The sequence below is a fragment of the Danio rerio genome, chromosome 2 (assembly GCF_052040795.2).
Source record: "Danio rerio strain M-AB ecotype USA chromosome 2, GRCz13ab, whole genome shotgun sequence".
NCBI lineage: Eukaryota > Metazoa > Chordata > Actinopteri > Cypriniformes > Danionidae > Danio > Danio rerio.
In genome coordinates this window covers 53,004,831-53,020,000 of record NC_141022.1, presented here as the reverse complement: position 1 = coordinate 53,020,000, position 15,170 = coordinate 53,004,831, and the positions used below count along the sequence as shown (strand labels likewise).

The 15,170-nt window shown below is 32.7% G+C and overlaps 2 protein-coding genes across 9 annotated transcripts in view; one reads left to right on the top strand and one right to left on the bottom strand.

Annotated features, from left to right (window-relative positions):
- cactin overlaps positions 1–15,170 on the top strand; it is a 465,667-nt gene that overhangs the window by 186,016 nt on the left and 264,481 nt on the right. The window lies entirely within an intron of this gene.
- Positions 1–15,170, bottom strand: part of rorcb (RAR-related orphan receptor C b) — a 36,403-nt gene that overhangs the window by 7,369 nt on the left and 13,864 nt on the right. For 5 of the 8 annotated variants that reach the window (XR_015477809.1, XR_015477812.1, XR_015477810.1 and 2 more), the window contains 8 exon segments: positions 12,753–12,838; positions 11,876–12,017; positions 9,077–9,535; positions 8,787–8,908; positions 8,390–8,522; positions 6,058–6,165; positions 2,554–2,664; positions 178–290 (listed from right to left, as the gene is read on the bottom strand). Coding sequence is in view for 1 of the 8 variants with exons in the window: in NM_001277094.3 (NP_001264023.2) it covers positions 178–290; positions 2,554–2,664; positions 6,058–6,165; positions 8,390–8,522; positions 8,787–8,908; positions 9,077–9,535; positions 11,876–12,017; positions 12,753–12,838 (1,274 nt within the window). In the remaining 7 variants the exon portion in view is untranslated. 8 annotated transcript variants of the gene reach the window in all.

Here is a 15,170-nt window from a genome sequence, read left to right as displayed (position 1 = left end):
AAATAGTGTTGTGAAAAATGCACCAAAGCCACTGAGAAAAACTGTAACTTAATCAATTTGTGTTGGGACAACATGAATGAATTGTGAGGAACCCTGCAGTGTTTATTGTTTAAGATCCACTAAAATCCAGCTGAATATTTCCTTCAGTGTCATGTGTTTGTGTGTCTGATTCCTCACCTTGTCCAGTTTCTCAATGGTGGCTCCATTCATGTGCAGGCTGTGCTGAAGCGCCACGTAAACCTTCTCCTGGAGCTTCTGAACCTGCTGAGACTCGGTCAACCATGGCCGGTCTGAACGACACAAAGAGCAAACTGTGACAACACATCTTATTTAATGCCCACAACAATATCTAAATATAGCTAGGCATGGGACTATAACCGTTTTTTCAAGGTTTTGAAACCGTAAATATTTTCTGTTATACCTTTTCTACGGTATATGTACGTTTTTTAATGTTTTTTTTTTTTTTACAAATATTTTATGTAATTTCAAATCACTTATAAACCAACATGCCAGCATGCTATAGAGCTGAACAGTGCAGTAGCTTACTTTATATCCAAAGAAAAGAAAGATATCCAAAGATGGCTTTTTAAGTTGTAAAAACAAATGTGTTTTTGAAAATAATTAGGGCTTAACAATACAGCATACAGTTGAAGTCAGAATTATTAGTCCCCCTTTGATTTTTTTAAAAATATTTCCTAAATGATGTTTAACAAAGCAATGAAATTTTCACAGTATGTCAGATAATATTTTTTCTTCTGGAGAAAGTCTTATTTGTTTTATTTTGGCTAGAATAAAAGTAGTTTTTAATTTTTAAACACTATCTTAAAAATAATATTATTAGCCCCTTTGAGCTATTTTTTTTCGATTGTCTACAGAACAAACCATCATTATACAATAACTTGCCTAATTAACCTATCTTTGCTAATTAACCTATTTAAGCCTTTAAGGACGTACTCACACTAGGCTTAAGCCTTTAAATTTTACTTTAAGCTGTATAGAAGTATCTTGAAAATATCTAGTAAAATATTAATTACTGTCATCATGGCAAAGATAAACTGAATCAGTTATTAGAAATGAGTTATTAAAACTATTATGTTTAGAAATGTGCCGAAATAAATCTCTCCGTTAAACAGTAATTGAGGGAAAAAATAAACAGCGACCAGGGGTGCTAATAATTCTGACTTCAACTGTATTAAATATTGCTATTTTTATAATTGTTTATACAATGATAACCAAATAAATAAACCAAAAAGCACTGTTTATTTATTTATTGTTGCTCATTATTTATTATAATTTATTCTCTTTAAGTCAAGTGCTATTATGGAGTTTCCGCCTGGATTTGCCTAGCCAAAATCAAAAGCTTCAAAATCCACATAAAGAGGTGTAAATGCAAAAGTTTGGTCTCATTTAAAAAAAAAAAAACCTTTGAATTTTCATTAAACAGTGTTGAAAGTGATTAAAATAATAGTATATGTTGTCTGTTTTATAATAAACTCCTCCAAAAAGAGGTGCTTTTTTTTTTTTCACTCAAATTTGAAAGTGTACCTTTTAGGTTTTGCACTCTCAGAAATAAAGGTACGCGAGCTGTCACTGGGGTGGTACCTTTTCAAAAGGTACACATTTATACTTAAATGGTCCATTTTGGTACCTCAAAAATATATATTAGTACCTACAAAATTTTAAGAGGAACACTTTTGTACTTTTTAAGTACTAATATTTTCCTTTGAGGTGTTAATATGGACTTTTAAGGTACAAATTTGTACTCTTTGAAAAGGTACCACCCCAGTGACAGCTCACGTACCTTTATTTCAGAGAGTGTGTGTGGTGTAGATTGTTGTAATTAATGTTGGTGGTTCCTGCACGTGTCAGTAATCATAGTAGGAAAGAAAAATGTCATAATCTGTGCAAAAGTTATTCTATTCCAACTAATGAGAGAATGGAACCACTTATGGGAGTATTGGGCAAGTACGGACCTTAAAAATGTAAAGAATTCAGAAGTAAACGTCATGGACCCGGTGCCGGGTCCCAGAGTTTAGGAGGTTATGCAGATGCACTGTACAGAAAATGACTTGATTATCCCAGTCAATTTATATAAATGAAATCTTTCCAAATAGAGCTATTCAAATCATCAGGTGAAATTATGTTCATATCACAATATATATCGCAACAAAACAGCAATATTTCACAATATATTGATATTTTTACTAATGAAACTAGTCAATAATTAATTTCAATTACTTAGCCTGACATGTTTTCTGTTTCAAAATATTTGAAGTGTTTCTTAAAAAAATATCCAATAGGGAAAAGGTTGCTGTTTTTTACTCAGACATTTAAAAGACGAACATATTGTAGAGCAGTAATGACAATAACAATACCGTAATACTGTGAAACCGCGATATTTTTATAAAAGGTTATCATGTCGTCAGAATCTTATACCCATGCCTAACCATAGCACATTTGTTTTCAGTATTTGTAAGCATACAAACCCAGGTTTTTAAACCCTGAGGAAATAAGTGTCTAAACTGATACCAGACATGAATGCGAGAGTCTCACCTGGAGCCAGCAGAACCGCAGCGCTGTATAACGCCATTTCCTCCTCGCTCAGCTGAAGACGACTCAGACTTTTAGCCAATTCAAACACAGCGTTTACCAGGTCATCACACCCTGCAAACATATACACAAGCCACTTACTACACTGAAGATGGAGAAATAAATGACACTTCCGTTAAGGCTTGCCATTTTCCCAGAAGCAATTTTCTTTAGCATGAAATGATTTCATAAATATATTGGGTTCCGAAAGGAAATAAGATGTTCTTGTTGCAAAGCTTCAGGTAATTGAGGAGAATAATAGAAATTTAAAAGAGATAGTTCATCATTCACTCGCCCTTTACATTCAATTTTAGAAACAATTTAAGAAACCAGCAGCCACTGATTTCCATACTATTTCTTTTTCCTACTATGGAAGTCGATGGTTACAGGTTTTCAGCTTCCCTCAGATTATCTTGCTTTTTGTTCAACAGAAGAAAGAAACTCTTAATGATTTGCAACCACTTGAGAGTGAGGGGAGAGTGTGTAGATTTGTATTTATGGGTGATCTATTCCTTAAAGTACAACAGGCTTCTATGACTGTATTCGTCATGTATGTGTCTCTATCTGTATTGTTTGCATTGCTAGTTTTATCTTAAAATCTGCATTCAAAGTCAGATTTAAGAGTAGGAAACATTTATTTTTCTTATTGTGACACATAAAAGAAAAAAACAATTTTGGAAAAAAAATTGCGTGGATCAGGATCAGAAAGAGCATTTGTTCCCAGGCACACTTAATATATATATATATATAATTTGTTCAAACTACTTAATTAAAATGAGCTGAAGATTTCATCGGGACAACTTAATTTTCCTATGCTCAATCTACATAAATTTGTTGAAAGTCTTAAGTTAACTTAATCGATTTGTGTTGGGACAACATGAATGAATTGTGTGGAGCCCTGCATTTTTTACAGTGCATGTTTACGGTTGAGGAATTTGTATTTGTCATAGAAATTTCCACAAAACCACAGATGATTAAGAAAATAACAAAAGAAAGAGGAGTAAATAAACGTATAAAATTATACAAATTTATAAATGTACATACATCTATAATATTATACACAATATTGTATGAATAGCTATATTAGGTGCAAATTAAAATGTAAGCTATGCATGGGTCATTGTTTGGATTTTGGGATGCTGGGATAAATAAAACCTTAAAAAGTATTAAAGGAATAGTTCACCCCCCAAAAAAGGACTCAAACCAGACCTTCTTGCAGTGAGTGCTAACCACTGCATTGACATCCATTGTAGTGGAAAAAAACTATAAAGGATGAGAAAATAATGACATAATTTGGGGTAAAAATTACCCTTTAAACACGCACAAATGGATTATTTAAAAAGATCTATAACAGGTTTTTTATATATATATATACTGTATATATTTGCTCTACAAAAACAATGCATTTTTTAGCTCTTCCTGATTTTAAACACTTTAAAAAAACAGCTATAGAAATAAAATAGCTTTGTAATCTACAAACTTACTCCAAGAATAATGTATTTATTCAATATGCTATGCTGTCTGCACTGCTTCTGTTTAACTTTGATGAGCTATTACTCACCAGAGCATCACTTGTATTCGATAACTGGGTTAAAAACCCATTAGCTCTTGTGCCTTATTGATTCGCGACGCCTCCACTTTTGCTCTTAAGAGGCTGCTGGTGTTTTACATTATAAAGTAAAAGTGGATGTGTTTGAAAATGAGTACTAGTGCACTGCTTCATGCATAGTAAACCGCTCAAATATATTTCAAGCACTGAAAATCCTGTTTAATGATTCTGACCAAAAAAAAAAAAAGACTTATATATATTTTATGTAACAACTGTAACAAGTGTAACAACTGAATAGTTTATCGACTAAAACAATCTCGTCAGGCATTTAATATACATAATAAACACTATTTAAGAATCACAGAAAAGCCTAAATTTATTCATCATAGATGTTTACACTTTGAGACTATCCTTCAAACCACTAGGTTTGACTCAATTGTCAGCGTCATATTTTTAATAATATAAAATTTTGTATCATAACTTACCATTGTACATAGACTGAAATGACTGATACACCTGGAAAATTGTAACTTAAAGTTTTAGTTCAAATGTAAATAAAAGCTGAGAAATATTTCCCCCCACAATGATAACTCTTTTACATCGTCTTATTATCTTTTGCGAGAAGCCTGTGTCATTTCTGTTCAGAAAACCACAAAAAAAAAGTCTGAATTTGCCAGGAGTATGAATAATTTCAGAATTTATTTTATTTTAATAAGCACAACATGTTCCTTTTGCATTGTAAGTATAAAAGAAAACTTTTCTGTTAAGTTTAATTTCCACAAATATATAAAATATATGTTTAATTCTGCATGTTGTTAATTTGCATTTTAATAGCATTACCACACAATTTTAAATGCCTGAACAAGTTAATATATTAAAGTTTGGTGTTGATGTTGACTGGATTTAAAATGATATACACATATACAGCATAAACAGTAGTGTATTTGACAGAATATAAATATTATCATTATATCATCATTTGAATTCAAAACAATTTTTTACATAATTAAATAATCACCAAGCAAATGAAAACATGCATAGAAAATATATAAACGCATATAAACACACACATTTAAACTGTGAGACATATGAATATTATAGATGGCATTTTTACATTTTAGTTTCTCTTTAAATAAATTAATTCAGACTTTATCTTTAAAACAAAATCTGTTCATAAATGTAAGCCACTTTCATTTCCTTACCATTTCTTTGTGTTTTAAACATGCATTTGTTTTTCAGCTTTGAATACTATACATTTTAAGTAATTGTAGTAATTTAAGTAATTGTAATTGTAAGTAACAAGAAATAAAATGCATGTTTATAATTATAAAGTTTCTTTCATTTAGATATAATATAGTGTGACTAATTTCAACTAATGACTGGTACACTGATGCAACTTACCTGTTTTTTTTTTTTCAGTGTCTCCCTTAAGAATGGATTATTTTGGATAGTCAGGTGCTAATATTTAATTGTATTGATAGCCTATTGTTTATTCATCTTTTTTGGGAGCAATTTAACGATATGTATTCAATCCACTAAACTGTTCATATTATTACATATAATATATAAGGGTAACTGCAGGTTTCTAATAGTTATATTTAAGATTTTTTTATTAAGACTTTTTTAAATAACAAACCAGATAAAATATAAGACTAATTGTAAAGTATAATAATTTTATAGTAGACATCTTACAAAAAAGCACACAACATATCTTTTTTATATAGAAAGAGTAAAAAAAACCCTGAAAACAATCTTGAAACTGACTAATAAAAACTTTAAAACAGAAACAAAATCTTCTTAATAACTCTGAAACACATATTTTAAGACATTTTAAAACCAATTAGGGCCTTATTTCTATAAACACCCTGTATATAGTGCTAAAAAACCGTAGGATATTTTGCACAAATCCAGTCACTCACCGAGAGCTTTGAAGAGCTGAGGACTGGCAAACTTGCCATCAAAAAACATAGTGTTGTTGGAAGAGTTGTAGGCGCGACACATTCGTATCAGCAGGACTTCCAGGCATCCTGGAATAGTAATAGAGAGAAAGAGAGCGGCAAAAAAACGTGATGGGAGGGAAAGGAAGAAAGAAATAGAAACAAAAAATATAGACAGACAGAGAAGGATAGAGAGAGAACAGATAAAAAAAGAGTGCAGGAGAGGAGAAGGAAAAACGGGAATATGCTCCACCGTGCAAAAATACACAGAAAAAAAAGATTAAAATTTGATCCAAATGTGGGAATAACAAACACCATCAAAATGAAATGTTATAGTGTTTTTTTTTGTTTTTAAATGACATAAAAATAGGGGTTTCCATTAATGAATTTTTTTTTATATACGGTAAGCACAAAGATCAGGTGTAGACAGAATGTTGGAGAAATAAACACAAGAGGAGACAAACGTTAGTGCAAATTTCAGATTTAAGATTGAAAATTGATAGATTTAAACTCTGTAAATTTACAATACAGTTGTGCCACTTTTGAATGTCGGTATTCTGAGCATGAACCGGCGTTTTATTTACTAACACCCAGAATCCGGTCTAACCTGTCATTAAATGTGCTAAAAATAGCGACTCTATATATGCAATAAGTTATAGTATTGTGTCTGTGTATATTTTAATTAACTGAGAAGTTAATAGTAAAACTATGGAGAAGTGCATTACATCACAAGACATTTCCAAACACACTTTGCAATCGAAAACAGCTAAAAAGTAATTCAAGAATAATACATAAAAAAATTGCATATATATATATTTAGACTATAATTTAATTGTGACTTTTGTGTCTGCAGTTCATTCAATTAAGGTTATTATAGTCAGGAGAATTGTTTTGTTACTTTAATTAAAAAAACAACAACATGCTCACTCACACACACACGCACGCACGCACGCACGCACGCACGCACGCACGCACGCACGCACGCACGCACACACACACACACACACACACACACACACACACACACACACACACACACACACACACACACACAATTACAATAAACAATAAACAAAAACTTAATTATATAAAAATGTTGTATTTCTAAAACAAGCAAAAATAAAAATGACAACATGCTACTAAATTATTAAAACATTTACTAAGATAAATATAAATATAAAAGAAAATTCTAATTAGAATACTTTCTAATGCAAACCGGGCTCATTCTGAAAATGTACTCCATTCGCACCTGCTTATCTTTCGTCAATCCACTAGAGGCCACTGTTGACTGACTGAATGACTGACTGATTAACCCCCTCCTTCCCTAAATCCAACCGATAGTGTTTTCAAAAGCTCAGATTGACCAGTGACCACCCACTTCACACGTTTTCAGATTGTACCACATTCTTACCCTGTTATTTACTTGTTTGTTTTACTTTTTGCCTTTTGTTTTTGTTTTACCTGCTTTCTAAAACCATTCTTTGCCGAAATCGAACCTCGTCGTCACAGTCAACTCTGCTCTGCAACTCAAATCCTCCGATGTAGCCACCAGACAAAGCCACCAGACAAACTAGTAAAAAGCGGAAAGGACGTCCATACTGAGGTAAGCAGCCTGCTGGTAAGCGCAAAGAGGAATGGTGTCATACCGCCCTGTAGCATTCGCTTTAAAGACGAAATGCAGCCATATGTTCCTCTGGCTACATGATTTGCGATCTCCAGAAATATACGTTTTCAAAATGAGCCTACAGTATGTTCCTCTGATGCTACAATAAAAGCAACACAGCCTTTTATAGATGTATGCAGACATGTATTAAGCTTACATATATATATATATATATATATATATATATATATAGCTTGTTATATATATATATATATATATATATATATATATATATATATATATATATATATATATATATATATATATATATATATATATATATATATATAACAAGCCTGAATTACTTGAATTACCTTTTTATTTCTTTTTTTTCTGAATTCTGAAAATAGTCTTTGACTCACAATGCATCCTCCACAACAAACACCCAGAAGAATTAATGTAAGAATTACAACTTTACCTGCATTACAACTTTATTCTAGAAATACCATGCTGAAATATAGTGTTGAAGAAGCTGAAAGTGTTCTGAATGATCTAACAGTGTTATCGTAACACAGCTAAATGTGATTAAACTAATAAAGCGATTAAAAAGGGCACTGTAGGCCACATCATGGCAGTGATGCGAGTGATAAATCTGTTGTATAATCTGGCATTAGTAAACTGTAATCCCTGTGAGAGGAAAGCAGAACTGACCTGCTTTGAGCAGGATGATCTGGTCATTCTGGCAGAGCTCCATGAACCCAGAGATGCGTTTGGCGAACTCCACCACGTACTGGATTGCGTTTGTGATTTGCAGAGCGCACTGCTGCCACATCCACTCTGCAGACTGAAAACACACACACACTTTCAGTACATACAGTAGCAGCCAGACTCAAATCAGCTAGCACAATCCCAGTTGAGCAATTACAGCATGAGTTGGCAGAGAATGTGTATATTGTATGTTAACAGTATTTTATTACAAGGGTGTCTGGAAAACTTGATTCTGATTTGTTGCATTCCCATGAATGCTATTCTCAGATAACAACCGCTAAACAATTCAGGTTCATCCAGGAATTTACAGCCTTTGTGCTGTAGAGTGATGCTGGTTTACCTTAAGTTGGAAGCTGCGTGTTTCTTCAGGTGTGTAGAGGCTCCACGTGTGTTTCTTCAGCTCTTCTGTGCTGTACTGACATGTCTCCAGGTGAGACTTCACCACATTCTGAGTGATCCGTTCTGGACAAAACGCATTAAGCACATTTTTCTTTAGTATAATATCTAATCTTAACACAAATGAAAATATAATAGGTGTATTAAATAATATTAATATTAAAATAATAGACTCTTAATCAACTCCAAAGCTTAAACTCACTAAAGATCAAAACCGGCAGATGTGAATCTCACCTATATCATGCAGAGAGCAGTTGTCTGGTATGGAGCCCAGCAGAGAGTGTGTGAGACGGCTGTTGTCAGGCATGATGTATTCGTGCTTAACCCTCACTGCGTCCGCCAGATCCACAGCGCTGGGTTCAGGCGAGCTCTGGCTGGATGAAGAGCTTCCACTTCCAGAACTTCCAGAGCCTGTCCCGCTGCTCAGCATCTCCAGAGCGCAGTACTCGCCTGCCTCCTCTGGCGTGAGCGGCAGGTCGAACAGCAGGCCGTCGGGCAGCGTGGCGATGTCATCTAGGTCGCTGAGGGTGGAGCTGGAGCCTCCGCTGCTGTACGGCCGGCTGTGGGCTCCGTCTTCGGCTTCATCACGGCCCGTCAGACCTGCCAGGCAGTCCTGGGAGAGCTGCTGGTGCCGCTGGACCTCTGCGTACAGACTGTCTCGCTGCTTCTTCGACATCCGGCCAAACTTCACCGCTTTAGAGAGAAAATAACAAGGCAGAGATGTAGGTGTTAGATGTTGTGTAAACGGCATTTAGATTTATGCCTGATGTTTTTTTTTTTTAGCAAGGTTGCAAAAATTTCAACAGAAGAGATAACAAAAGAGAAATTGTACAAAATATTTGTAATAAAAAAAGTTATTTCATTGTTCAAAGCATTAAAGAAAGATGAAAATTGCTCACAAAAAATAATGAAAATGATAAAGTTTTGGGTTTGAGTCAGAAACAAATGCATTTTGAGCTATGATAACACATTGTATTTTAAATCCTATTAAATAAAATAATACTTTACAACATTACTTTTGAAACCAACAAATATTTGGTGAGCTTTTCTTTACACATATTAAAGAATTTACTGATCTCACGCATATAAATGGAAACATATTTAATTATTTTTAGTTATATGCACAATTTTTAATATATATTGTTTAATATATTTTTAATATTTAATAATACTTCTAATATATACTGTATGTAGGAATTGGATGATAACTGGTTTCAAGGTTTATAACAGTTTTGGAAAAGTCAAGGTTTTCAACCTGCTAATTTTTATAGTTATAATATATAATATAATTAATTCATTCATTTTCTTTTTGGCTTAGTCCCTTTATTAATCAGGGGTCACCACAGGGGAATATGCCGCCAACTTATCCAGCACATGCTCTTCCTGCCACAACCCAACAGTGGAAAACACCCACACTCATACACTACGGCCAATTTAGCGTATTCAATTCACCTATGCCGCATGTTTATGAACTGTGGGGGAAACCAGAGCACCCGGAGGAAACCCTAAAATAATAAAAGTAATATTTATACCACTCCTAACTATTTTATTTTTAAATATTTATGGCAACAGTATCTCCAGCAGAAAAGGAGCCTCCATATCAAAAACTTGTCAGAACACGATTCAGGAAACATCTGAAAAACAAATTGCTTATAAACCAACATCCAAGCATGCTATAGTCCTGAACAGTGTAGTGGTTTTACCTTATATCCAAAGAAAAGGAAGATCTCCAAAGATGGCTTTTCAATTTTTATAGAAATCTATAAAACTAATGAAGACAGCAGGCAGCAATTTGTTTTAATTATTTAGTCTGACATTTTTACTGTTTCAAACTAACTGGTCCATGCATAATTTCAGTTGGTCCTGACTTAAACCCATTCCTTAAACTTTATATATACAGTGCTCAGCATATGAGTACACCCCCCACAAACCTCTTATTTAACTTAAGATTTTCTATAGGATGCTTTACAAAATTATTTTTGTGCTCTAGTTTAGTCAGTACTGAAGTCAATCTGGAGTTAATCTAAAAAATAACTTGGGTTAGGGAAGAATATTAAATCTAAATCTATTTATTTTCATAAATAGCAAAAATCAAAATAAACAAAAAAATACAATTTTGTTAAAATGTAGTTTGTAATATTTAGCATGAATTTAAATGAATTATCTTTCCATTTCTAAAGATGTTCTGTGACTAAAATATTATTTTAATAAATATTTCTGTTTAATAAATCTGTTTTCTTCAAATGCACCAAGATATTTTACCTATATTGACTGAGAAATACAAAAATACAAAAAAATAAAAAAATAAAAAAATATATATAATACAAAAATGCAACCTGTAAATTTACATCTCTAGTTCCAATACAGTAGATGATCCAAGATGAAACCTTATATCTGCCATCTGTCACGCTATTTAGGACCATCCATAAATAATATTTATTATGATACCATGTACACCACTTTGAATAGCCTGCCTCAAATGGTTCTAAATATAACGCAAGCATTTAGATAGAATGAGTTCAAGTTCAAGTTCTTGAATCAAGATCAAGGTCATCCAATCAGTTTCAAATCATAACAAAATAAAACCAAACAAAGCGTACAAAAAGTATGAACAGGGCTGTTTTGGGGGATTTATTATTTTTTTAAAATGATAATTAATATTTTGTCGAGTGTGTTTTTGTGCTAATACTTTCACCTGTCATAGATAAATAAGAAACTGAAATCACCAGCAGGTGGCAGCATCTTATATTCAAAACATTCATTCAAAACTGCTGATTCATTTGGAAACTGTCTTCATGAATGGATCATTGTTTTTTGGCTCTGAAGGGTAAAATAGAGAATCCTTCAGAAATGAAACACAGCGGTGTTGCTCTGGGACCCACGACTGTTCTAATCAGGCTTTGTTAGGAACTATTTTGATTGGCGAAACATCTGTAACTCTTTCAATACTGAGGGTACACATTTGGGTAAACATTTGAGTCTTAAAACTCAGTTTTGAGTCAGCCAGTGGGCTAGTTTAACATTCAGACTCACCATCGCGGCTCATGCCGAGCGCCAGGCACTTCTGCAGACGGCAGTGTTGGCAGCGGTTGCGGTTGGTTCGGTCAATCAGGCAGTTCCTCTGCCGTGAACACGAGTACATGGCATTATTCTGCTGGCTGCGTCGGAAAAAACCCTGGAACGAAAAAACACATCATTACGTCAGTGTGCAGGATGGCTAATATCAGGTGAGGCTTTTATAGGTGTGCCCTAGCATCAAATGACTAAGTAGTATAAACTAACACAGAAAACAAGAAGACAAACACATCGGGATAAAAGAAAAGGAGGGCAGAGCACAAGCATGCATTTGATGGTATCACATTTTATTGTTCCTATAATAGCTGAAGCATTAATCATGATATACAGTATCATCATTATACTGACATAAGAGTGTTAGGTAACAGGAATAATAACAAAAACATCACTATTATTTATTAACTCCACTAAATAAATCATCTTTTGACTTTCAGTTAGTTTTAAAAAAATTAACAGCAGCAATGTTAGGATTAATAAACATTTTAATAGTCATTTTCATCATCAGTCTTGGTAAACTAACTAATTTTAACAAAAGGAGCTTTATAGTATGTATTATAAGTGTTAAAATATATTTAAAATAAATAGATTACTAAGTATTTTCAGCACTATTTGGTGCTGCGAGGAACAAAAAGCAGAGAAAAAATATTCATCATATTTTGAAATTCCCATGATAATATTATGCTTGTTAATTATCAGTACATTGATTAATTGAATATTGAAAGATATTTTTGGATATTTTTGCTTCTGTGGGTTTAACTAGATTGATAAGTCAATGCACATTTAAGGTTAATACATAGTTTGTGTAAAAGATTGAAAAAATAATAGTCATTATTACCTTGCACCCTTCACACGTAATTACACCATAGTGAATCCCGGAGGATTTGTCTCCACAGATCTTACACGGTATGACCTCGATTTGGGCTGAAATGAAAACAACATCATTTAAAGGATTAAAGGGAGCATCAAAAATGCAAAAATGCAGACATATGAATTTTTGGCCTAGACCACAATGACTGTGAGCCACTGCGAACAGCAGTCAGATAGAGAGATGACATTGACTCTTGCACGGCATGAAGGACAGAAATAGCCAGAGGATTGATTTTCAGACCGAAGGGTGTATTATGTCTCGGCTTTTATAATGGAACTCATATGATCTGACTTTTAGAAACTGGATGCCTTGCATGTAAACAAGTGTTTCATCACTGACAAAAATAAAATCAAATAAATAAATGAGTACAGTAATAAAATATAGCTCTCCACAGCCTTGTTTGCATGTTTTGTGCACTTTAATACAATATATATGTTGTTTCTATTGATATACTTAAGCAACATTATTAATTTAACTAAACAGAAATAAAAGTACATAACTCATAAATAAATAAAGGTATGTTAAAAAGGTTGATGTTAAAGTATCCTATTATATATACAGAATTAAATGTCCAATTATAAACCTTGTCTTTAGTGAGGTAGAATGTAAATGTAATTGTAAAATGGCTTTAACGATATTTGTGAATTTTGTGAACAGTAAACATTATTGAAGGTCATGTCCAAGTGTTCCCTGATAAGTCGATATATTGATTATTGTGACAGGTGAAGTGTAAAAAAAAAAAATCAAAACACATTTTTTAATTCACTTAATAATTCCTTAATTTGTTTTGTTCATTAAATGTTGTTATTTAGATTCATAATGGTATTTATTTTGTAATTTTAAATAAACTGCTATTATCAGAGTTGAGTGTTGAGTGTGTTTCACAGTAATGTGTTACTGTATTTTAATTACATTTTTGAGTAACGCAGTAATGTAACGAATTACATTTTAAACTTGTGTAATTTGATTACAGTTATTAATATCAATTTAAGTTCATTATTTAGAGGACAAATATAGTTTTTGAAAGAAAAAAATATTTTCTTTAAACAACTTTTGACTGCTTTGAACTTGACTAACAACTTCTTAAAGCACTTGAATAGAAAGCATTCTGCGACGATACTCATCACCGGAGGACACCGGCGCCCAAAAACACGGTGTCCCAACTCAGCTTAAACAGGATAAAAGAATTTTTTTTAGTGCAGGATCGAGAGCGAGGGTTTCTTCTGAATGTGTAGAGAAGCTGCCTATGGGGCCGTTCACATATGCATGAGTATTTTGGAAGCGCATACCGCATTTCCTTGGCACACCCAGTTGAAAACGGTGAGTCACGTGACAAGAACTGACCAATCAGCTTCATACTTTGGAATTAACACATTTCGGCAGACTAATTACCTCAGAGAAACACAGAACACAAACACTGAAGTGCTTTTTCATACTATGGATGTCAATGGTTACAGATATCCAGTTTTCTTCTTAATGTTTTTTTCTTGTGTTAAAAAAAAGCAAATAGGGAATTTTAAGTTTTAACTCTTTTAGTCTTTTGAATATATCAAGCTGCTGTGATTAATCAGATGTGATGTTTTTCAGTGAAATTTAAATACATAAAGAACTGAAGTTTATTTTGTATGTTTATAGGTATATTTTATATGTTTTAAAAGTAACTTCAGAAGTTATCTGATTACTTTTTACAAGAAGTAAGTTGTAATGTAATCAGATTACAGTTTTCCAGTGGTAATCAGTAATTAGTAATCTATTACTTTTTGAAAGTAACTTACCTAAAACTGTTTTTTATTGAATGGGTGTTTACATTTAATACATTTTTAACATCAAATTACAGAATCTAAATTACCTTAAAGAACCTGAAAAGTCTTTGTCCCTTGAAAGTGTTTGTGGCTATTTACATTACTATGCTGTTTTGTTATAATTATATAATGAGTGGCATGCAATAAAATTGTTTATCGCAACATTTTCTGTGATAATATATCGTACAACAAAAATTCTTTATCATGACAGACCTAATTTATTGTTTTTACAAACGAAAAGCTGCATGGAATATATGAAAAATGACATCTAGAATTAATTATTTAATAATAATAATAATAATAAAATGACTAAATAAATACAAAAGTAAACAATGAAAAGCAGAATTAATGAATAAGTGAATAAATAAACATGTTTTGTGCTACAGTTATTATGCAATAGCTACATTATACAATAATAAAAAAAAATTACGCATATTTTTTTACTGCTACAGAAAACACTTGCAACAAAATACTTGTTAGGATAAAAAAAGCCCATCCACCATTTTGTCGTTCTAGCTCTGTCAGCTGAAAGCAATGACCAAGATCCACAGTGGCATGCAATGGAAAAATCTGTAATGCCTCG